The sequence below is a fragment of the Aquarana catesbeiana genome, linkage group LG02 (genome assembly GCF_042186555.1).
Source record: "Aquarana catesbeiana isolate 2022-GZ linkage group LG02, ASM4218655v1, whole genome shotgun sequence".
In the NCBI taxonomy this organism is placed as follows: domain Eukaryota; kingdom Metazoa; phylum Chordata; class Amphibia; order Anura; family Ranidae; genus Aquarana; species Aquarana catesbeiana.
The window spans coordinates 646424968-646450957 of NC_133325.1; the positions used below are offsets into that span (position 1 = coordinate 646424968).

At 39.9% G+C, this 25990-nt stretch overlaps 1 protein-coding gene across 5 annotated transcripts in view; it reads left to right on the top strand.

Annotated features, from left to right (window-relative positions):
• Window positions 1-25990, top strand: part of CNKSR2 (connector enhancer of kinase suppressor of Ras 2) — a 465074-nt gene that overhangs the window by 120872 nt on the left and 318212 nt on the right. For all 5 annotated transcript variants that reach the window (XM_073616493.1, XM_073616494.1, XM_073616495.1 and 2 more), the window contains exons 3-5: window positions 1189-1391; window positions 18364-18432; window positions 23876-23963. In XM_073616493.1, coding sequence (XP_073472594.1) covers window positions 1189-1391; window positions 18364-18432; window positions 23876-23963 — 360 coding nt within the window. The remainder of the gene's footprint in view (window positions 1-1188; window positions 1392-18363; window positions 18433-23875; window positions 23964-25990) is intronic.

The window sequence follows — 25990 nt, forward strand, 5'->3', positions numbered from 1 at the left end:
CCTTGTTGCATAGATTTTGCAATGGCGCTCAGTCTGCATGGTAGTGTATGTTAACATGACTGCTGGCCATGTTAACTTGGGACCTGGAGGTCAGGAAAAGGGCAGTAAAACTGGTCTAACTGCTTATCCCCCCCCCCCCCCCCGACATCTATCTGTTTCTAAATGGCCTGTAGTTCTGATACAGCCCTGTAAGCCATTTTGAATTGCTTCTGTGTGTTCTATATTATGATAGTCATCGCTGATGCAAGAGAAGTCTTTATCCTTAAATTTTGAACTGTTATGGGATTATAATATCCCACACCCACCGAACAACCCCATCAATTCATTCCCCGCATCTATTACCTTTTGTACCACCACCCCCTCCCTTTTAGAATGTAAGCTCTACGAGCAAGGCCCTCCAGCCCCTTCTGTATTGAACTGTACTGTAATTGTGCTGTCCCCCCTATACATTGTAAAGCGCTGCGTAAACTGGTGGCGCTATATAAATCGTTAATAATAATAATAATAATATCTGCATATTTAAAGAAATCTCAAAACAACGGCCATTTGAGGTTTTATTGTTCTTAGTACTATCTGTTTGCTTTTGTTCTTAGACAAGGTGCCTCATATGGGAATTTTTATGTATATACAATGGAATTAACAAGCATATTTCAGATTTCTTTATGTGGTATGGTTTGAGAAACCGAAGAGTCAAGATATAATTTGTTCATCTTGAATTTGTAATAATTTAGGAGGGTTTATGTTGTTCGGCCTTAGCAAACACAGAGGTGTTTTTACAATATTTTCATTGATTTTATGGTAGATCTGGGAACATTATGGTAGATCTGGGAACTTTGCTGGTTCCTTGATGTTTTTGTATACTAAACATTTTTACTTTAGGAAGTAGTCAATGGATTTTTTTTTTTTTTTTAATTCAGAATGCCCTTTTTAAACATGGATGACACTCTTAACTATACAGCAGTTTTGTGCTTAATACCATGGTTTTGTATTTATTACCATTATAGCAAAATTGGAATACTATTTCCAGGAATATTACGTTCTTAATTGATGATAGAATAAAAAGATTATTGTAACCAGGAATGGCACAAATAACTGCCCTCTAGTGAGATTCACAGTAATTAGTTTTCATTTTACATGCCTTTTTTTAATGATTCTCTGGTTTTAATCTGTTCTTTGCATCCCCAACAGAATTATGGTTTGGAAACAGAAAATCTAAAAACGCTCTCCCACAAATTAAATGCATCTGCCAAAAATCTGCAAAATTTTATCACTGGAAGGAGAAGAAGTGGGCATTATGATGGAAAGAGCAGCAGAAAATTGCCAAATGACTTCCTAACGTCTGTGGTGGATCTGATTGGATCAGCAAAGAGTCTCCTTGCCTGGTTAGATAGGTAAAATGTATTTCAGTTAAAGTTATTATAGGCATATCTTTTTGTAATAAGACCCTTTCACACATTTTAGATGAACTGTAAAGTAAGTGCACCTTTTAAAAAAAAAAAATATATATATATATATATGAGAGAGAGAGAATATATATTGCTCCTTTATACAGTATATGGTTAATTCAGTGCCAACAAATTTTGTTTCTATAAAGAACATCTTTAACCACTTGAGGACCGAGCCTCTTTTTTACACTTGTTGTTTACAAGTTAAAATATTTTTTCTTGTACATCATGGGACACGGAGCCTAATCAATTACTTAATGGGTTATGGGCCACCTTCAGATGTTGACACTGGTATACCCAAGCAAAGAAGTTCATTCCCTATATAACCCCTCCTTTCGCCAATGTCTAAGGTGTTGGTCATGAGTAAAGATGTGCTCTGAGCTCCAGGAGGAATCCATGCTGGATTTAAAAAAACCTCCACAACCGGATCCATCCATGCCACTGAGGCCACAGGATGGTACCTGGGCCTCGCATAGAAGAACAAGGTTTTGCCTGTAACGCTTCTCTTTGAGAGCTGGACCCTAGGAACCAGGACTCTTTTTGGTCTTGCTACATTACCTAAAGTTGTCCTGAGGGGTGCTATGCAGGTCCAAAGGAGTGGAACCCCTATTAAAAGGGACCCGGTCTTTGAAAGTTCAACTACGCTGCCCGCCGTGATGGGTGAAGTCTGGATCTGTCTGTTTTCAGCAGTACCCTGCAGCAAGGAAAGGGTAAGAGAAAAGCTTAGGAACTGCAAAGTCCACCTATGGCTTTTCTTTCATAAAAAAATGCCTTAAAGTCTCCTCTAGAGGGAGTAAGAATACACATACCCTTTCAGCAGCTCTGTGTTCAGGTACAACAGTGTGGTGTGTCCTAGCAGCAGGAGGGGGTTCTCATCTCCTCTCCCCCCAAGTGGGGAAACCGAGGGGCTGGGGGTACATGTACAGTCAAGGTACATTTTCATCCTGTAATCTTTTGAGCAGCATGACATTTTAGTAAGCCTCAAACTGTTAACCCCCCCGCCCATCCCCCCACCTCTCGAGGGATGCGGGGCGGCTTTCCTAGATAAACATTTTTTTATGTTTTTACTTGCCTTTATTTAATGCAAGGAAGCCAGCCTCTCTCAGATAGGGAGAAGACAAATGTCACAATGCAGCTGTAGCCTCCTCCCCTCCTTCGGGTCTGTGTCCCGAAGGAGGGGAGCTGAGGTTTTCATTTTGAAAAGGAGGGGGCGGGTCGATGAAAGGGGCGTGGCTAAAGCAATAAGCGCCATGTGCGGACTCGGCGCCCTCATGGAAGCACATGGTGCACAGGCACTCAGGCTTACACCTGAGAGGACTGAAAAGGCTGATGCTCTCATTACTAAAGGTGTCTACCAGAGCAGCTGAATGAGGAGTCTACCTCAGGGCACGAGAGCTGGAACACTTGAGGGGTGTACACAGGCATTTCCAGTACAGGAAAAGACATTGTGGTTTAGCATCAGATTAATCTTTATGCTGCCATTGTTTTTTTCTACTATTGCTCAGCAAATAGTACATTCTATTAGAGTGCCTCTGCTTTTGTGCGTAGCACTGTGGCTTCCAAAGTTACTACTAAGGCACCAAAAGTTCCACCCCCAGGCTCTGGGAACTCCAGTCATGCCTCCACACTGTCATCCTCTCTGGAGATACCAGATATGGCAAGCCAGGGTGAGTTTTTGGAACCGATTGGTGGTGCAACTGCTTTTCACACTTCAGCCACTGTATACGTGACTAAAGATGCATTTTTCTCTGCCCTGCAGGGCTTAGAAGGAAGAGTAGCTTTAATCGCATCCTCCATCCAAGGGGATAGGAAGCATGCTAGATCCCCCTTCCCCCACCTCAAGCCCTTTACCAAGGGAACAGTGGGCACAGGATGAGGTATTACCCTTAGGCGATCACGTAGAAAAACTAGCCGATTTTTTTTTCCTTTGCGGAGGAAACAGTTGATGAACTTTATGCAACCTCGCAATCTGAGAGATTAATGGTACAAACTCTTACGGAGATGGGTCGTTCCACTTTCATGCTACCCCTAACAGAGTCAGCTGAAAGTTCGGTCCCTTCCTTGCATTCTTTAAAACCTTTACAGCCTTTTCATGCATTACTAGAAAAGCCAGATAAGCATTTTCTCCCTCCAAAGAGTTTCTCAGTTCTCTATCCCATGGAGGAGAAATTCACAAAAGATGGCAAGTACCAGCAGTAGATGCTGCAATTTCCAGAATCAATAAAAATTTAACTTGTCCAGTAGACAATGCACAAATGCTTAAGGATCCAACAGGTAAGAAGTTGGAATTTTTGTTAAAATTCTCTTTTTCCTGGCAGGTGCCATTCTCAGCCAGCAGTCGCTGCAATAGGCATCTACCATTTCCTAAAGGACCAGTTCAAAGTGGCCCTCAGGGAGGTCCCAGCACAACAGGACCGTGAGCTAGCCGAACTACCAAAGGCGCTATGTTTTGCCATAGACGCCATAAAAGACTCTATCCACCAAGCGTCCCGCCTTGCGTTTCTGCTAAAACACATGCGTAGGATCCTGTGGTTAAAAGGTTGGTCAGCCGAAGCATCTTGCAAAAAAGCTTCTGACTAGTTTCCCTTTTAATGGGGTGCGACTATTTGGGGAGAATTTGGTCAAATACATCCAAATGATTTCTAGCAGGAAAGGTACTCTCTTTTTTTTTTTTTTTGCCCAAAAGAAGGTATAAATGTCCTTTTATTTAAACTGACTCCTTCCCCTGCGCCAGCGGCAGCTGCCTCTAGGCAGTGGTGATGGCCTCCACCATCAGACTCTAGAGGAGAAAACATTCAGCCCCTGTATACATGATTGAAAATGCATTTTCCTCTACCCTGCAGGGCCTAGAAGGATAATTAGCGACTTTAACCACATCTGCTATCCAAGGATAGGAAGCACGTTAGATCCCCCTCCCCTACCTTAGATCCCTTATCAAGGGAACAGTGGGTAGAGGATGAGGGGGTTACCCTCAGATAATCAGGAAGAAAGGCAAACCGATTACTCCTCTGCAGAGGAGACAACTGGAGTTGAACCTTTTTTCAGCCTCGCAATCTGAGAGATTGCTGGTACAAATCTCTTACAGAGATGGTTCATGCCTCTTTCAAGCTACCTCTAGTAGAGTCAGCTGACAGTTCTGTTTCTTCTTAGGTTCCTTTAAAACCTTCACTGCTTTTTTCATGCGTTTCCTGTACATGTACAGATCCACGCAGAAATTCAACAGATCCATTCTAAATCTAAAAGAATCTAAATCAGTTCCTGAAGATCCGCTCCTTTCTATGGAGTTCATCAGGTCAGTAGTTTCTATCCTACAAGGAGGCAAACTTCTGGCGTCTATCGGCATCAGGGATACATATCTGGATGTCCATATATTTCCTGCTCACCAAAGGTTTCTGCGGTTCGAAGTAGAACAGCATTTCAGTTTTTTGCCTTGCCCTCTGGGCCAGCTACAGCACCCCGAGTGTTCACAAAAGTGCTAGCCCCACCTCTAGCCAGGTTAAGGGCACAGGGCATAAACAGTCTTGGCATACCTAGATAATCTCTTGCTAATAGACCAATCGGTGTTTGGAGTAAGGTGTACGCATTACAACCAGTTACCTGGAAAAGTGTGGGTTGCATTCTCAACCTAGTGCAGTCTCCCTTAAAACCGCTAAAAAGCTGGAGTATTTGGGTCTGATCATAGATACAGCCCAGAAAAAGGTGTTCTTGCCCAGGCAAAAAAACAACACCATAAGAGTGTTGGTGAGGATGGTCAGGTCAAAAGGAGATCCCTCCATACGCCTTTGCATGAGGTTCTTAGGAAAGATGGTGGCTTCATTGGAAGCAGTTGCCTATGCCCAGTTCTATTCGAGGCTATTGCAAAACAGTATTCTATTTGCTTGGAACAAAACAATCCAAGCTTTGGACTTGCCAATGCAGCTGTCCCCAAGGGTGTCCCAAAGCCTCAATTGGTGGTTACTAAAGAATCTGCTAAAAGATAAATCCTTCAGATCAGTTATCTGGATAGTGGTAATGATAGAGAAGACAAATGTCCAAGGACAGTGCTCAAGAACCAAAAGAGCCTTGCCCATCAACATCCTAGAGATTTGGGCAGTGCGTCTGGCTCTGAAAGCCTGGACTTCCAGGTTAAGGGATTGTCCTGTCAGGATCCAATCTGTCAATGCCACGGCTGTGGCCTATATCAGTCACCAAAAGAGACACCAAGAGTCTCTCAGCGCAGAGAGAGGTGAACCATATTCCACATTAGGCAGAAAGAAAGAAATATTCCTTGCCTATCGGCAGTCTTCATTCCGGGAATAGAGAATTGGCAGGCGGACTACTTAAGTCACCAGCAGATTATTCCCAGGGGAATGGTTTCTTCACTCGACATAATTTCGGGCTATCAAAGATCGGGGATTCTGGACGTAGCTCTTCTAGCGTCGAGTTCAGCATAAAATTAGTCAACTTTATGTCCAGATCAAAGGATCTATTTGCATGCAGAACAGATGCATTGGTGATACAGTGGGATCAGTTCTCGCTGATCTATGCATTTCCCCCTATTCAATTGCTGCCTCGACTTCTTTGTAGAATCAAGCTGGAAAGAAAACCGGTAATTCTGGCAGCACCAGCATGGCCCAAAAGGTCATGGTATGCAGAAATCGTAAAGATTGCAGTGGAGGGTCCGTGGTCCCTTCCAATAAGGCCAGACCTGTTCTCACAGGGGCCGATATTCCATCCTGCTTTACAAACACTAAATTTAACGGCCTAGCTATTGAAACCCACATTCTGAAGAAACATGGGCTTTCCGGGTCAGTTATCTCTACTTTGATTAAAGCAAGGAAACCATCTTCCAGAACTATACATTATAGAGTCTGGAAGGCTTATGTTTTCTGGTGTGAATCCAAGGGTTGGCATCCTCGGAGATATATCATAGGCAGCATTCTTGCCTTTCTACAATAAGGCGTAGAGATGAAGTTGGTCTTCAGTACTATTAAGGGCCAAGTCTCAGCCTTATCGATTTTATTGCAAGGACCGCTTGCTACGCATTCTTAGTCCGGGGTTTTATGCAAGGGGTGATGCGGATTAATCCGCCAGTTAAATCACATTTAAGCCCTTGGGACTTAATTTAGTTTTGTCAGTGTTACAAAAACAGCCATTTGAACCGATACATCATATTCCCTTAGCCCTTCTGACAAGGAAGCTGGTATTTTTGGTTGCTATATCCTCAGCAAGGAGGGTTTCGGAATTAGCTGCTCTTTCTTGTAAAGAGCCATATTTGGTTATTCATGAGGACAGAGTGGTGTTATGCCCTTGTCCAGGCTTTTTGCCAAAAGTGGTTTCAGGTTTTCACCTGAACCAAGATATTCTCCTGCCATTGTTTTTTCCAAAACCATGTTCCAGGGAAGAGAAGTCACTACATTGTCTTGATGTGGTGGGAGCAGTGAAAATCTAGTTAAAGGCAACTGCTCAGATTCGTAAGACTAATGTCTTATTTATTCTGCCAGAGGGTCTTAAGAGAGGACAGGCAGTGTCGAAATCCACTGTCACTAAGTGGATTCGGCAAGTTATAATTTAAGGGGTAAGATTCCCCCTTTTCAAGTTAAGGCACACTCTACCAGGGTGATTAGTGTTTCTTGGGCAGTGCTTCACCAGGCCTCCATGGCTCAGATCTGTAAGGCCGCATCCTGGTCTTCAGTGCCTACATTCACAAAAAATGTATCAGGTGGATGTAAGGAGGTATGAGGATATTGCCTTTGGGCGCAGGGTGCTGCAGGCAGCAGTATAGGTCCTCATGTCTGGGGGTACCCTGCGGGTTGTGTCTCCCTCCCCTCAAGTAGCATTGCTATGGGACGTCCCATTTAGTAATTACTTAGTCTCTGTGTCCCATGATGTACAATAAAGAAAATAGGATTTTTATTACAGCTTACCTGTAAAATCCCTTTCTTGGAGTACATCATGGGACACGGAGGTTCCTCCCCTCTTTTGGGATTTAAGTATATTGCTTTGCTACAAAAACTGATGTGCTCCTGGAAGGAGGAGGGGTTATATAGGGAGTGAACTTCTTGATTGGGTATACCAGTGTCAACACCTGAAGGTGGCCCATAACCCATTAAGTAATTACTTGGGCTCTGTGTCCCATGATGTACTCCAAGAAAATGATTTTACAGGTAAGCTGTAATAAAAATCCTATTTTGGTTTGCTAGAAAATTACTTAGAACCCCAAACATTATATATATATTTTTTTTTTCTAACACCCTAGAGAATAAAATGGCAGTCGTTGCAATACCGTATTTGCGCAGCTGTCTTACACTTACAAGCGCAATTTCTCCTTTAAGTGCTATGGGTGAAAGTGACGTTTGACATCGCTTCCACCCTCCCATGTCATGGAGCCTAGCAGGGGCCATCTTCCCCTCAGTCGGCAGCCAGGCATCCATGGGAGAGGACGCGATCATCTCCGCTGCTACCGGCGGAGTCGACCGGATCATGGCGGGAGGGGGTGGGTACCTCTCCCGCCTCCGATAAAAGTGATCTCGGGGTGAATCCGCCACAGAGACCACTTTTATCCTAAAAAGAAACGCATGGCTGACCTGCTGCCATAACCCCGGTATTTAGCGTCAAAGTACAGACATACGGGTATGTCGTTTTGCGTAGTTAAAAAAAGGTCTGGCAGCATGTATGAAAGTGATGTGCTCAACTAAATGAAGTAAGAACAAACAAGCTTGTGTGTGTTATAAAAGGCAAGGTATGCCTATATACAGTAAATGGTTACCTTGTGCTGGTATTACCTTTTGATATTGGTACAGGTCTTAAAGGACATCACAAAAGGAACATTTTTGCAGATTTTCAGTTGTACTAGATTTGGCACAATGTTTTAAATGAGCAAAGGTGTTAATAAAAAAGTGCATTTATTTTATAATCAACAATTTTCCTAGCTAATTCATTGTAAAAAAATTTGGGCTTATTTATTATGGCTGTGCAAAGAACCATGATGGGCAAAGTAATTTCAAGGTTGCTTGATTGTTGTTGCTTGCCTTCCTAAATATGCCACATTTTTGTTTCTCAAGTGTTACCGTAAGTATGCTTTCAGGAGTGATTATTGAATAAGAATGTCACTGAACATTAGACAAGCACTAGATAAATTACCTCTCAAACAGATAAAACCGAATTACAAATATATGGCAACTGATGTGGTATAATAAATATTGTACAACCAACAAACTTATTTAATAAAGCAAAGAGCAACCAACCAGAATTTTTTTTTTTTTTTTTTTTTTATACAGGTCTAACTACAGTAAATTAAAATTTGGTTGCTGTATTTTTCTATACATTACTACTGTTCAATCTCCTCTCTGCTGCCTAAAGCCCGATTCACTCTGCTTTTTCTCATTCAACCCAAGAGGCTAAACAAAAAAAACCTGACAGATCCCTGTACCAACACTAGCCAATGCCTGTAAGTGCTGATCGGATGCTGGTTTTCCAACATGTCCCTTTTGACAAATGCCAGTCGTTAGACCAACTTCTGTCAGACAGTCTGCTGTACATACTGACTGAATGTCCGTCAGTTCCTGCTGAACTGGCCAATTTTCGGCCCCTGTGTACCCAGCTATAAGGTCTTTTTACACGACTGTTCAGTTCAGATCCACCTGTCAATTTTTCAGGTGGATCCATGTACTTCTTAGGCCCCTTTCACATGGACTCCGCCAGCTCAGCGAGAAATCGTTCTGTTGATCCCCACTGAGCTGGCGGATGACAGGTCCATCTCTGCTCACTGTGCAGGGACGGACCTGTTAGAGCCCCGCTGTCCTCTATGGGAGATCGGATGAAAACGGATCCACCTGACGTTCTCCATCCGTCCAGCGGATCGGATGAAAACAGAATCGCCATACGTCAGTTTTGAGGGGATGTTAACAGATCAGATTGCAGGCGGGTGTCAGCGGACACATCTCCGCTGACATCTGCCTGCCCATACAAGTTAATGGGTGGCCCGCTCGGATCTACCTGAAAAACGGACAGGCAGATCTGAGCAGGCCTATTGTGTGAAAAGGACCTAAGGGTCAACTGACGTAAACAGATGATTGCCACGAGTCTGTCCAGGTCTGGAAGAAAAATCTGCATCCTTTTTCATTTTTTAGACCTAAACATGATAGATCTGGCGTAAGTGGCTGTATAGTATGTCTGTTTATATCCGTTTGCCTATAGACCTAACCTGTCTGGGTGGAAAAAAAAAAATAGTCAAGGATGTCACAAAAGTGACATCCATACCGTTCAACTCTGATTCAGCAGAGGATCTGTTCATGGATCCCTGGTGAGCAGAACTTATACAGCCCATGTAAAAGGACCTAACTAAACAGCCTGCCAAAGTCTTAAAACATTTTATTTCACATCATCACACTGTGTAGGGTGTTTCCCTGTTCACTTGAAAACCAAAAATACTAATCTAACATAACAACATAAACATGTCCTATTGCCGCTAGCATCCTGCATGTGCATAATCACTGTAATGGGTGTTCTGGTACACTGAACGCACATGTATGACGAAAACTTATTTTTTTTCTTTTTTCTCTTTTTTTTTTTTTCTTACCTCAAAATATTAAAACATGTTCTCCAAATTGTAGTAAATTCATGTCAATCCATAGTTAGTTTTAAACAGTTTATGCTTTTGCGTGAATCCTGGGCAATTCTACAGAACAAAACATATGGAACAATTTCTGTACAGCATTAATGCTATACTGTACAGTGCAGTGCTGTACTGTACAAGCATTAAAGCATTAATGCTGTACTGTACAAGCATGTCATCTTGGGATTTAATCCAGTTCTACTAGACTCTAGTCTGTAGTTGGCTGCACCCAAACGATGCATGCCACTAGAGGTAATTAATAATAGAAACTAAAGGTTGATGTTGGAAAGCATTGTTACTGTAGTATAGAAAGAAAAAATTAAAAATTATAACAGAGTAAGCAAGTATAAGCCAAAGATTCAACTATTTTTTTATGGCAAAAAAGATAAACGTATTTAAAAACATAAAACATCAATTTAAAAGAAAATATGAAATTACCTCCAGCGCTTTCAACATACAGTATTCAATATTATAAATTTACCCAGTGAAAAAGTGACATTAACAATCCACACTTGCAGTTAGCCCTGGTTCACATTGGATCGATTTGGCACACGATTTAACATGTCAAATCGCATGCCTAATCGGCGGCAATTGCCGGCAATGGCACCGTGTGAATCAGTGTGATGCCGCATTTGCCACTCTGCACTGATTCCCAAAAGTAAGAGTGTGATTTTCATTGACATCTGTGCAGCAACCCGCACAGATGTCTCTAAAATCGCCCCCAAAGTCAGGACTGACTGCGGTAATGAAATCGTGCGAGTTCAGCTGAACACGCACAATTTCAATCCCGCTGTCTGTGTGAACCAGGACTGAATACACAAAGTTCAAAGTCGTCCAAACAAAATATCTCTTTAAAAAAAAAAAAAAAAAACTAAGGTGCATAAAACCCAATGCCAATACCACAGTTTCTTTCATACCTCTGTAGCAGAGTCCTGTGCAATGTCTGCTTCACCTCAGATAGAAACCCTTCCTAGTGTCAACCAAAGCTGTACACTACACCCTCCAGGACTTATGAGGCCATCCCAGATGGTGGAGCTGGGCATGGATGGATTATAGGGGTTTGTGGTAAAAATAATAAATTGGAGCAGAGTCCTGAAGCAAGTAAAGTCCAAAGTGCATTTTTGAAGATTTGTGCTTCTGCATTATAAATTGGCCCTTTGGTTTTTAAAGTGCTAGACCTTGACTTCCAGATCGAGTAAGCTATTGACCTGGAACAAGAATGCAGTTAGAGATCAGACTTTTCAGAATTCAATCTGTTGGATTACTCAACCAATGTGACCAGCATAAGCTTGCCTGCCCCTTCCCACCTCCTGCACATTCCTGTTGGCCAGGGAAGTAGCCCATCATGGTGATGGACCAGCAGAAGTTTCTGGAGCAAGGAGTGCCAAGCTCCAGCACTAACCAGTAGTGTTTAACCCTAAAAGTAGGGCATTAGAGTCCACTGCCATTCAATGGAAATCAGCAAAACCGTTGTCCAGAACAATATGAGAGTCAAGATGTGTCCTATCACATACCACATACAGAGGTTCTAATTTTTTCATTATGAGACATAGAGACTGTTAAAATGGTCAGCTAGGCTTTGGTATGGCTGCAAAGAATTCTTAGCAAGAATAATTCTTTTTCTATTCTCAAATTTCTTGAGCCGCGTGTGCACTCAGAGAAAGCTCTCTTCCCTCTTTTTTTTCTATTAATCAATTGGCTGATTTGATCTTTGCTTGATGGCAGTCCTAATACATATTGTAAATGATTATTAGCAAGCTTTTACATTGCTCATCTGTTACAAGCAATGCTAAAATGGTGAGAAGACCTGCTTTTAGTGGCCAATGTGTAGCTGGTGGAAGCTGTGTCACCTGTGGAAATGTGAACACCAAGCCGTCCCTTTTTTTAACTGCACTCGATGAAAGCCCATATCTGGTTGATGTAAGCTTATGCACGTCACTGCTATTTATGTCTCCTAAAAAATAAGACTGTTTTTTTTCATTTGATTAGTAAAGCATATTAGAAAAACAGAATGAATGATTTTAAATGCAGCCTACAGGAAGTTCATTAGTGTACATTCATTTACATACTCCTATATTGAAAATGTATTTAATTAGCTAATAAGATTATTTATGTATTAACATATTACATTTCATGTTCTTATATCAGTTTACATCAATGAACAGGATATTGCACTGTCATTTAATTTGCAATCTTGTGAAGCATGCAGAAAGTAAAACAAAGAAACCTTATGAAGAAAACCTATTCTGTGTAATATAAATGGATGGCAAGGTTTCTATTTTTTCAGTGTTAAAATGTCTCTTATTCTTCGAACGTTTCATGTTTTCAATCCTTTATCAAAATTATCTTTTTCCTCTCCCTCATTTTGGTATAGTTGATACTAGGGTTGCACCGATACTACTTTTTTTAAGACCGAGTACAAGTACCGATACTTTTTTTTTTTTTTTTCAAGTACTCGCCGATACCGATTACTGAAACTTTTTTTAATGTCATGTGTCCGTTTTCAAAGCACAATACAGACTAATGATATCTTTGCAGCACTGATAGGTGACACTGACTGGTGGGCACTGAAATGCAGCACTGATAGGTGGCACTGATAGATGGCATTTATGGTCACTGATGGGGGCAACTTATGGGCAATGATAGGTGGAACTGATGGGCAGGCAGTGGCAATGAAATGCAGCACTGATTGCATTGGCAATTGCTGGCAGCCTGGCATGATAAATGAATGATGAGAGACCATCAATAACAGTTTTCTCCAGCATACAAGTGCTGCAACGCCAATCTTGGTGCACCCTGCACTCGGCCTCAGTAAGCAGCAGTCAGAAGGCAGTATTGGACATCTTGTTACACCAGCCCATATAGTTAGTGAACTAGTGCTGGATATAACAAGATGTCCGCTGCTGCCTTGTGACTGCTGCTTACTGAGGCTGAGTGCAGGGTGTACCAAGATGGGCATTGCACTGTTCAATCTCCGATGGAGACCGGGGGTGGTCAATTCCAGTAACGAATGCGACAGCCTGGATCACCGATGCAGTGACCCAGACCCCTGCCCCCGGCCAGCTTACCTTCTGCTGCTGCTAGCCTGCCAGAACTTGCTCCCTGCTTCACCCACTGGCTTCCGTGAGCCGCCTCTTCATGCACAGGTATCGGCTCAGGCATCGGAAGCATTTACCCGAGTACAAGTACTCGGACAAATACTCTGTATCGACACTGATACCGATACTAGTATCGGTGCAACCCAAGTTGATGCACTTGTTTTCAGAGTGAGACTCCTGGCCTTAAAAATGAATGAAAAATCTGCAGGTCACCAAATATTGGGAACCTGCCTCTTTCGTTAAAGCACCCTTCAAACGCATAATGCCCATCTACTATAAAGTGAACTTATTGTTTTAAGAAATGTCTGGCTTTCTGCTTGTTGTGCTGACTAGAACTAAATTGGGAGATTTTACTTTGCTGAAATGTTGGCACATTCAGGACATTTTGCTAAAATGTCACCATTTTGTCAAAATGCATTGGAGTTAATGTGGCCTACTAAATTTAACCAAAAATGCTAGCTTTAGAGCTATCCCTAGCACTAACCCTAATGGCAACTTTAGAAATAACCTAAACTTTTTATCATTAACAAAGCCGTGTGGTTGCTATTTTAGTGCTGGCACATTACTTTTTATTATCAACAAAGCAATGTGATTGCAATGACACTGTCATGTTGATCACATGACTTTGTTGATCAAAGTCATATCAGTTTATCATTAATTCCAGGTTTTATAGTAATGGGGTCTCACAGATAGGAGTGCTAAAATGATGCCTGTTTTTTAGTGCATAATGAAATTGGAGACCATTGTTCATTAAATTTCAGAGACTTTGAAATTGCTAATGTCACCCTAAAATACTGCTCATCCTTTTCCCGAGCTGCTTGCTTCAGTACCTCTTGCTACAGTCAGGAGGTCAGCAATGACAGCATCCATGTTTAAACCTTAACAATGAACTTCTCTAGTTTACTCCCTTTTGATCTGCTAAATGTGACATTGCAAGCATTTTCTTATATCTGTTGGATAAGTACAATGCCTGTTGATCTTGCCAGAAATATTGTTAGCTGATAACTTAATGTGCTCTGTATCTCTGCTTGCTTTATAGTTTCTCCAAAAAAGAGGAGGTAAAAAACAGAAGGGGTGGAAAAATCCTCATGTTATAATATTTAGAAAGTTTGATTTAGGTTAATTGAAAAAAAATGAGATAACATGTTTGTTATTAAATATATCTTTTAGGGATGCTAGAACCCTTGGGGTATCTGCAGCTTGAGAGGGAGCTCATGGAGAATAAATATGTCCTCATACAGACCTTTGGAATTGGCTCTAAGGCCACACTCAATGATCAAAGAGGTCAAGGATCTTTAAAGGACAAATGTCCTTTTTAGGCATCGTTTACACTTGCTTCCAAAATGTGGCATTTGGAACGCTTTTTAAAGCACTCTGAATGCCAATCAAAGCACCTCACTGAATAAAATAGTTGTGCTCCTTAATGCTAAGACCAGTTCTGCTCTTGCAGAACTACAATGTACCTAAACTAATCGCTAAGCTGAAGGCCTGAAGGTTAATACTAAATATCACCCATTCTGCTGAATGTCCTTGTCAGAAACAAATCTCCAGTATATTGTGGAATACAAATTATGCTTATTTGGGATTAAAGGATTTATATGTCCTCCTCACATCATTACCCCAACACCAGCCTGTACCTCTGTCACAAGACAAGATGGATCCATGCGTGTATGCCAACTTCTGATCCTAATGGGAACTTTTACACTGAGGCGGTTTTCAGGCGTTTTAGTGCTAAAAATAGCACCCGTAAAGTGCCTGAAAACTGCCTCTCGTGCCTCCCCAGTGTGAAAGCCCGAGTGCTTTCAAACTGGGGCGGTGCGATTGCGGAACGGGAAAAAAAAGCAGCATCTTTGGGGAGGTGTGGGAGTGCTGTATACAGCACTCCTACACCACCCCTGCCCATTGCAATGAATGGGTAGCGCTTCCGAAGTGCCTGAAAAGCGCTTCCAAAGCGCCGCAACATGGACGCTTTTAACCCTTCTTCAGCCGGGGGTTAAAAGCGCCCTGCTAATGACTGAAAAGTGGTGCTAAAACGACGGTAAATTGTCGCTAAAATTATCACCGCTTTACCGCCAATGGACCCGCTGCCCCTAAGGGATCATTCACAACAGCAGTTGAGTGTTAAGGTTTCTATAATGCTCACTGGTGTGCATCACGCACATGCTCTGTGAGGCTTTGTACAATACACCACAGTGTTTGCTTTTTTCCTTGTTTAAAAAAAAAAAAAAAAAAAAAAAAAACTTATTTTTTTAACTCCTATGCACAGGATCATATAGTATGCTCTTCTACTAATGTAACTAATTGTGTGTGTTCAGGTGCCCTTCTACACAGCAGTCTTGTAAGGTGATTATTTGAGCAGTGGTGACTTTCTAGAATGCTGCAATCATCACATCTGGAATCAGCAATTGATTATGACCAGTGTTGGTCAGATGAGGCATTGTCTATCTGATTTTTCAACCAGCTGAACCACTTGATCATACCTGGATGCTTAATGTATCACAGCCACATGATTCACTGTTTGGCTGTTTGTGTTAACAAGCAGAGGCACCTAATAAGGTGCCCATTGAGTGTAGTGTGGAATGACCAAATAGTTCACTGGGGTGCTTTCTTCACATGGCCATTATTCTTCCCGCCCAACATTGTATTACCTGTTACCTCCCCTAGAGCCAAAATAATGCTTCCCAATAATAACGCAGCATGTAAATAACTTGGCAAGAACCCTAGAGTCCATAATAGTTTGGCTGTGTTAAAACAAATTATAAAATGTGTTGCATCTTAATTTCATCAGGTTTCTTCCTTAAATTCACTTAGAAGTATAGCGATCTGAAAGCATTAATTGTTTACAGAAACTCACTGAAATACACAGCAGTGGCATTATCCTGTGATTATTCAGTATTTATTTTATTCATCTAATTTTTAAAAAGGGTATGAACATTGTCAGTTCTATGCACAGAATATGTGCATAACAGTATTACCCTCCTAGACATAGTTTATAATTTTAGGTTTACTCTGAAGCCAACTCTGGTCTTGGCCTATTCTTATTGAATGCTGAATAGCACCAACTGGAGTAAGACTGGACAGCTGCTTTGAAGTTTCTACCAAGAGGAAATTTAATCTTTCAACCATAGGCGTGCGCACAGGGTGTGCCGGGTGTGCCCAGGCACACCCTAATCCCCCCATGCGCATTAGTGTTATCGTTCTGTGTAGCAACAGGAACATGGGAAAGATCTCCCTCTTACCAGCTCTGCCATAAGAGAAGTGTTTATCCTTTACTCTTTCACTGTGCCAGCAGGGAGATCAATGTGTCGGGGTCATATTTATGTAGATACATACACATGCATGTGTGTTTGAGCTTAAGGGTGCCCACCCTAATGCATTAGGCTGCACACACCTATGCTTTCAACTGCTGCTTGAGATGTGCAATGTTTTAATTCCTAACAAAAGTATATTCTCAGATAATAGACTTTGACTGCTTTCTCCCTTTTTAGGCAATAGTTGTCTGCATTACCCATTTACACAGATTGGATAAATTAAACAAAATGTATACAAAGATCTGCTAGATTTTAATTTGTTACAGTGGATTCATTTGCACCATAGATCATTAGTTTGCAGCAACCAGATTCATTTATTTATTTTTTTTACAAAGTTGCCTTTATTAGTTTTAGAAAAATACTCTACAAAACTGAGCCTTGGGCATTCCCTGCCTCTAATCACATACCAGATTTATTTATTTATTTGACATGAATTAAAAAAATTAAAGTGGATGTAAACCCTCACATATACCCAGTGAAGTGAACAGCCTCAGATGATACAGAGATGAAACAAATCTCCCAACATAAGTTTTACATGTATATCTGCTGTCTTCAGCTTTATATACTGTTTAAAAAGTGCACGCTCTGTTATGCCCTGTACACACGATAGGATTTTCCGATGGAAAATGTGTGATAGGACCTTGTTGTCGGAAATTTCGAATGTGTGTAGGCTCCATCACACGTTTTCCAAAGGAATTTCCGACACACAGTTTGAGAGCTTGCTATAAAATTTTCCGACAACAAAATCCGTTGTCAGAAATTCAGATCGTGTGTACACAAATCTGACGCGCAAAGTGCCATGCATTCTCAGAATAAATTAAGAGAGCTATTGGCTACTACCCCGTTTATAGTCCCGACGTACGTGTTTTACGTCACCGCGTTCAGGACGATCGGATTTTCCGACAACTTTGTGTGACCGTGTGTATGCAAGACAAGTTTGAGCCAACATCCGTCGGAAAAAATCCATGGATTTTGTTATCGGAATGTCCGATCAATGTCCGATCGTGTGTACAGGGCATAAGAATTTTCTCTGCCTGATTCTCCTGTGGATGTGGATTCTTGCCTTATACTGTGATTGGAGGAAAGGCACACACCCCCTCCACATAAGCAGAGACTAGCAGAGCTGTGCTGTGAATAGACCGGCTCTCTGCTAATCTATGTATAGCACCCACCCTGACACAAAATTCAGCCTGGTTTTATCATAGTTTACAGAATTTGTCAGAAGTTGTTATGCTGATAACAGAAGAACGGAGCAGGAGGAAGCCACGGGACTTAGGGCTTTGAAAAAAGATAAGAAAACACTGCAGATATGTGCCCTGCTCAAATTTCATGAATCTGGTTTACGTCCACTTTCATCATATCGCATTGCTAGATATGTACTAGTCTTCTGCTAATTACAAGTTTTTATAAAAGCTGGAGGATAAGTCTCATGATGGAAACTGTACAACTTGCTCAAGTAGTTTTACTGTGATATGAAAACTGGATGGATTTATTGAAAAGGTTGGTGCAGAGAGCACTGGTGGGACACAAAATATAGTAACCCACAACAGATGGCTGGATTTCACCTGTCAATAAGAATTATTAAACTGTATTAATTTCTAAGAGTTATTGTACTTGGCATGTTGCTCTTTGGTTTATTAAAGAATCTCTAAGATATTTATAAGGAAATGCTGTGCTCGATATTGTGGTGTGTGTGTGTGTGTGTGTGTGTGTGTAATCTTACACTGTGTGGTATCATTACAGGACAAGCACACTTATTCCTTGTTTTAAATGAGTCAGTGTTCTCGTTTTTTGCAGTGTTTTGTGACTTCATGTAAACATACTGCATTGCAGTTCACAACAATATGTATGATTAAATGACTTTTTGTTACCCACAATCCTTCCTGTATGTTTAAGTCCTTCTCTTGCCATAGGTATTGCCATGCTGATCAGGATGACATTGATAACCTTAAAAAAAGATGGATAGGGCATAAACTGGATAAGTAAGTGAAACACACAATTATTTAATCATTTAATATTTCATTTAGTAATGTATTTGATACAAAGGTACAGTTACCTGATGTAGCATCATTTTCTAGTAGGAATAAACAAACTATTACCCAGAATAGGTTATTTTCAATGAAATGTTGGAAATAAGAACTATTGGTATTGCCCCAGAGCAACCAATGAGATTAAAACTTTAACTATCCAAATATTTACCTCCAGTGCTGGTCTGAATCTGATTGGTTGTTGTGAAGCAACTCCTAGTTCTTCCCTTTTTTTTATTTTTTACTTATTTTTTATTTTTCTTATTCTTTTAAACAAAGCTTATTCTTTTTGTTTTAATATATATCTATGTAAGGTTATGATTAGAGAGCTTGGGCGTCCTTCAAACTAATTTCTATTCGAACATCTAATCTGAGCTTTTTTTATAAACCTCACTTCAATCACTTATGGGGCAGGGCATGACCCAGTCCACAGTGAATTGGAGTGAAAAAAAATGTTATTTAGATGTTTTTGGATAGAGAAATTCAGAAGGCACACAAGCTCATCTCTAGATATGATGGTAACATGCTGATAACATTTAATGAACTGGTGGCTATGTCATTGATTTGCCTAGAAAGTATATCTTAGTGGCTTGTTGAAGCCGAATTCTCAGGTTTGGGCAAATGCTAGAAGAGTCAGTTTACTGCCAACCGGTTTTATTTCTCATGAATCATAGGGAAGATCTCCCCTCTGAAAATCTTTGCTTCACCCAACCACTGTTTCAATCATAATTTATCTCCACTTTGTGTCTTGTTCTTAGCAATAGATTGGCCACTGAAATAAACAGATTTTTGCAGAGACTGTGATAACATTGCTCAGCTTAAGGACAAATTATTACATGCTCTGGGTGGCCTAAAATTATTTTTTAATATCAGTTGTAAGGGGGACAGGCTCAGCTAGTAGTGGCAGCAGTAAACCATGCTCAAGACAAGGACACCCAATAACTGGGTAAACCAGCACAGTTCAATGCATCACCACTTTGAACAACCGCTTCATAACCTAAAACAAAGAAAAAAAATCAGCTTGTCTGAGTCTCTAGCTAAATGTACGTCCTTTCCTAACAGGGTGCCTCCTCGTGGGCTTGCCAAACAAACAGGCAACGCATTTACCTCCTCGGCGTTCTGTTTGTAGCTGTGTGAAAACCCTGACTGCTGACTCTCACATAGCAAAGCGACACTGAACTTCAGTCAGCTCACATCTATAAAGGCCTGTCCACAGTTGACTAATTAGTCAGGTTGTACATTAGCATGTAAAAGTGGACCAAGGACTGGATCACGCAGCAGATAAGTATAGCAGGTAAAACAAGGACTGGAATCTATATTCCTCTCAAAATTCTTTAAAGCCTTTTGACTCCAGGACCCAGAGCAGAACTTAAGATCCAAGAAAACAAAAATTTGTTTTCTCCATAAGCAGTACAAATACTGGAGCCCTCACCATGTGTAGGCGTGACCTAGTTTACACATATAAACCATCCAAATTCCTACCAGCCAGTGCCTTACACAATATTCTCCGTCGCAGATTAATACAGATGGAATTGTCTCATCCAGGTGACAAAACACATTATGAGAAAAAAATGCCAATTTTCAGTTGCATACCTGTTGGTGTCAAGTTCAATTCAATATGTTGATGTTCAGAATTTTCACAGAATGCCTAGGACAGCAGGATAAAGGAACCACAATTCCAAAATGTACAACCTGTAATATTTTACTTATTAATTTCTCTCAGCCTATGGATATGTCCAGCTAAATTTTGGAAATAAACTATAGGTGAAAGTCCTATAATTTTATTATTACTAAAATATTTGCTTGATAAAATGATCAGAGCTTTTACGAAAGAGCATAACCACCAAGAGTCACAAGTACGGCCTTGTTTCCTAAGAATTGGTTGAACAGGCATTTTGTTCAAAAGCCAAATAGTCAGTCCCCTAAGCACTAGAACAAGACGTGTTCTTCTTATTTGGACTTTTACAAATCCTTTACTTGGATAGAAAGCAGAAAGACAGTGATATTATAAGAGGTCAACTTTTAAATGGTGGATTGGTGAATAATCTGCTCTGTAAAATCGATTTTGTCTGGCCATTATCTTGAGATATTCACTAATTGATAATTACATTATCAATGTAATTGATGATAATTAGTAATGAATAATAACTTTCCTTACCAAAAAAAGAGCCACCAATAAAAAATGGTCCATGGAATCAGTACTTTCTTTTGACCAGTTTGGTCTTAGTTAGCAAACATTTTTCACCAATTCTGTATTCTCGTGGCCTAGTCTGTCATGCTTTCTGTACTTCAGCCCTGAGCTCAAGTTTAGTTTAGTCCTTTCTAACTGTGCAACTGCTAGCAAGCTTTGCTCTTGTGCACTCTTTAAGCTTTAACACAAAATGTATGATAAATGAGAAATACTTTACTGGAGATTGGACCCCATTAGTTGGCCATTATCTGCATTGATTGAAAAGAAAAACCATTTCAGATTGTGCAAATGCTAAATATTTGACAGGTTTTCAGGGCTGTGTTCTTACCTTGAGTTTATTTTTATTGCCTTGTCCTGTTGACCTTTTAAACCTGAAAATGATGAATCTATACCCACACACCTTTTTCTGGATCACATTCTTCCCTTGTGTTTCCCAACTAATCCAAGCTCCCTGGAAAAGACTTTTTTGCAGCTTAGTGGTGTCTCGCCAAAATCCATGGTTGAGGTATAGCTGCAACTTGTATGGTGAGCCATGAATATGCAAAATCTTACGTTAATTTGGAACACTCTTATGCCCACCATCAGCACTGCAAACTGAGGAGATAAATTAGGATATTGAAATAACTCCAGTACTATTGTGCCTGTCGCCCATTAAGATAGTTATGTTAATTTGCTTTCTTTGCTTCCTATGTGCATTTGACTTTTTCTTGGCTCAATCACATTGGCTCATTTTCTTAAATATTAGTTTTTTTCTTATGGACCCCTTATCTTTTACACTTTTTTGCATGTTCCAGCTGCTACCATAATCCATTCTGATGTAAAGAGAGTCTGCTACTTTAGTCATTTTCTTTTTCAAGTATCAAAGTTTGGCTTTTTATAAAAGTTCCAAACAATTTATTAAAATTTTGTTTAAATCTGATATTTCATTTGTATTTTGACCTGATCTTCTCCTTTTCTCCTGGGGTTTTCAGCTGGAACCTACCCTTGCAACAGGGCTACATCCTCATACTTTTTAAGTTTCCTGGAGTTGAACTTTAGCAAAGTTGATTTCTTTGTGATTGCAAAAGATAAACCATTTTCCTATTTTATCATCTATACATAAATGCTGAAGTACAGCTCTAGCATCAATTAACTGTGAACATGTAGAGAAGCACTCAAGTACATATAAATATTCTCCTTTCCAACTATAATCTTTCAGGCATTGCTCATGGCTTAAATATTTATCATTGGAAACTTGACACTTGAGGTACCCTTATTTGTTGTAGTAATGTACAAAACAAATTTCTTTCTGTGTGTAACAATTTTCACTTCTAATATTGCTACCAGTGCTGTAATTTTGCTCCCTCAGTCCTCGCGACCCACTAACAAGTAATAAAACAATATACACCCTCTCTAAATAATTAATAAAAATGAGTGAACTCCTAAAAAGTATACTGTAAGTGCAGCAGCTGTGACAAACCAACAAAGGGTTACAAATGAAATAAAACAAAAACAATGCTCACACCAAAATGTGTTTAAAAATCCATATAAAGTCCATGTGTAACACACAAATTATATATAGTGCTCCATATTCCCCCATATGAGTGACAAAATGATGATAAAAAGTGCTCCACTTCACCAAGTGTCAAAATAGACCACACTCACCAGAGATAATTGACTCCTTGTTTGTAAAACTGGTCATTTTTTAAGGGATACTCACCTCCAGGAGTACGGACAGTACCACTCCACTGCAGGGACCATAAGCTCAGTCAGATAAGTAGCCTCTGCTCATCTTTGCAATCCTCCAAGGATCACCCAGTGTTTAGCAAAAGAACATTAAAAAGAAGGGAAGCCTCCCATAGTTACAATTACACTTACAATGTGTATAGATGTATAGGCATTCATACAAAAATACCAGGAAGCGCTGCCGGCAATCCAGCATGCATTCCACTAAGCCAGAAATTACGTAACCCGAAGTCCTGACCGACCTATTTTGTCATACAAGTTGACAGTGAAGTGGAGCACTTTTTATTATCAGTATGTCAAGCACTATATATAATTTGGATGTTACCTATAGACTTTTTATGGACTTTCAACACATTTTGGTGTGAGCGCTGCTTTTGTTTGTTTTGAACCATTAACAGGATTCATGTTTTTTTTCAACTGTGAAAAGTACTGGAAAACTTGCACTGTTAGTGGCAGTTGAAGACTGTTTCAATTAATTTTAATAGATCTCAGATCTGCCAAGCTTTGGTTTTGGTCTGTTAAATAAACTATTGAACGTATTTTCTTATAGCTATCTAATAACTGCAAAATATTCTTGTTGATTCTTTCAGAAAACCAGTGAGCTCATAACTTCCTGTACACTCTGCAGTTGTATATGCTGTGCCCACTTCACTTATGTGATATACAAAACACCACCGATCTGTTGTATGCAGATAGGTGGGGGAGATATTTTGTAGTCGTAATATACTTCTTGTCCTTGGGTAACACTGCTGCTTCATAGTTACAGTACAGTGATTGAGTGTAGTCACCCTAAGACAGGAAGTCTGTGACTGACAGGCACATTGAGGGAAAAGAAAAAAAAAATATAAAGCATGAAAAAGAAAGGAATGATATTAAATTTTTTGTTCTTGGGTTTAAATACACTTTAAGTTGAAATTCTGTTTCACTGATACTAGACCCTATCACTAACATTACTGACAATGAGTGCTTCTTATAAATTATAATGTAATGTTGCAGTTCATTTTCATTCTTTACTTCTTATTTACAGTTTAAAATAAAAATAATAAAAACTACAATTTGCAAGATGTAATACTTTGACTATCCCCTTTCTTTTTCCTGTGGTACACTACCCCCCCCCCACACACACACACACACACACACACACACACACACACACTTAAAATACATTTTGAAAAGCTTTGAGGATCTATGTTAAACAGTGCAATAAAATAAGTAAAGGATCGCTGAGTGCTAGAAATTTTTCTAAGTTATTTTGAAAGTTAGTATACCTCACAGCAGTAACAGATCTGAAACTAAATGGGCTGTTTAAAACATATCTCAATTTTAGAAAAATATGGATTTGTTTTGTGCATCATGAGGTACTGTTGGGAGGTATGAATCAGTATTTTGGAAATTAGCTGAAATAGAAGTTATGTGTTTTATATTTAATGCAGCTGCAACATAACCATGAGCCTCATGTTAAAATATTTGTTCCTTTTGTAGATCACCATTTGCTGCTGTTACAGATTATTCAGTTACAAGAAACAATGTTATCCAACTATGCTTGGAATTGACCACAATTGTCCAACAGGTTTGTATAAGACAACTAATTGATATTGGTTTTTGATTTGTGATATTTTACTTGACCACCACTTAAAACGTATCTATGGTCAAAATGTGAAATAATATATTGTTTTCCACATTGTATCTCGATGGTTGATTTATAGCCTACTTCTATGAATCTGAATAATCTTGAAGTCTGTAAAGTTATTTTGTCAAGGGCCCCACACATTTACTTTCCTTAATTATATAGGCACTGCGGTGTCACACATTTCACAGAGCCTGCCTTGTAAACTACAAAAGTGCTAGAGGAGGAAAAGTTTCGGAGAGGCAGAGTCAGTACAGGAATCGCCGTTTGCAGACAGCAAGGAATCATATGATATGTAGTCATTAGAAAGTGTATGCTGTGACCATAGATTTCCTTTAAATACAGTATACCACATTTAAGGATGGCCATACTGTAAACATGACCAACAAAATAACCGGATAGTGACATATTTTCCTGTATGCATAGTTCTGGTATATTAAGAAGCTTTCAGGGAAGTTAAGCTCTTTTTCACATACATTAAAGGGAAGTAGTTGTGATAAACTGTCCATAAACTTTAAAAGGAGAGTGAGGTTTTGCGTGAAGCCAAGCCGATATGATTAGACAGAATGGTTGTTAGGGGACATGCTTCTATAGATGCATAAGGAGTAGGTACTGTATCTCAGTTCAGCATCTAGCTTCTCTGACTGACTCTGCTACAGTATACTGGCTTATGATATCCAAAAATGGAAACATTCACAGATATATATGCCTCACGGACACTAGAAAACAAGTTTTGTTTTCATAGAAAGAATTGGGATTCTAATGATAAGATAATACTCTTTTGCCATTTTATATATAGCTATTGCTTAGTTGGATTGTCTTTAAAAATACATTTCGAATTGATAAAATTTTATTGGGTTTTATTTTAAAGAAATCTTGAACTGAGAAAATTCTGTTGGCTGGCTGCTTTTAAATTCTCCTTTTTTAAAATCCTAGCTTCTTGGCTGTTGTACCGATCCAAAGACTTACAAACTCTAAATTTCCTGACAACCCTCTGAACCCTCCTGCTCATGGCGACCCTAATGCCCTGTGCTGTTAGTGTTGCGGTCTGTACAGCCTACACCTCAATACACAGCTCAGACGGTATCCATGATCGTGCTTGCAATGGCAGTTGATCATTGGTCAGGATAGCCATGTGACCAGGTTGACTGGTGAGATGCACATCTGAGACTTCTGGTAAGGTGTCCTGGAAGAAAGAAGCACTCCTTGTTGGTCAGCATAGTCGCTCTGAGCAATAAGTGCTTGCAATTATAGACATTATTATGGATACCTACGCCAGGACGGTGTGTGTGTTTTTATTTATATTATTATTATTCCAAAGAGACTGGTTTACAGTGTCCAAAACAAATTCAAGTTTTAGATAATTGCATTTTAGCATGTCTGTGGCAGTTTATTTCTATACAAATATGTTCAAAGAAAACTGAAACCAATACCAAGTGTGAACATATATTTGTATAGCTATATGCTAGTAACTGAATACAGTGACTTTAACATTTAGACCAATGCAAATCACATATTGATCTTAGAGGCTGACATTTGCTGGAAAATCACTTCAAGAATGTTAACAAGAGCTGCATCCTTCAAAACACTCCCGCCCCAGGACTGCATTGTGCCAGCTGCTGGTTAAAGGCAGAGAGAGTCACATTCACTATTCTATATTAACAGGATTTGTGATGCCCTCCATGCTTAGCATTGTTTCAAAGGACATATTTTACATCTGCATTTAAAATGAAGAATAATCTGTTTGATCCTAACAGATGTTTGCTGTAAAATATGGCAGAAATGCTGTAGCTATTTACTTTCTTTGGCCCTATGCGTGAAGGTCGAGATAAATAAAAGAAAGTCATACTGTGATTTAATTTTCTTTTCGCCCAAAATCTTGTCATGCTTTTGCTATAATAAAGAGAATCTAGGAATGGCAGCATTACAGGGCTATTAAGTTTTCATAATTCTTGCTTAAATTTTGGTAG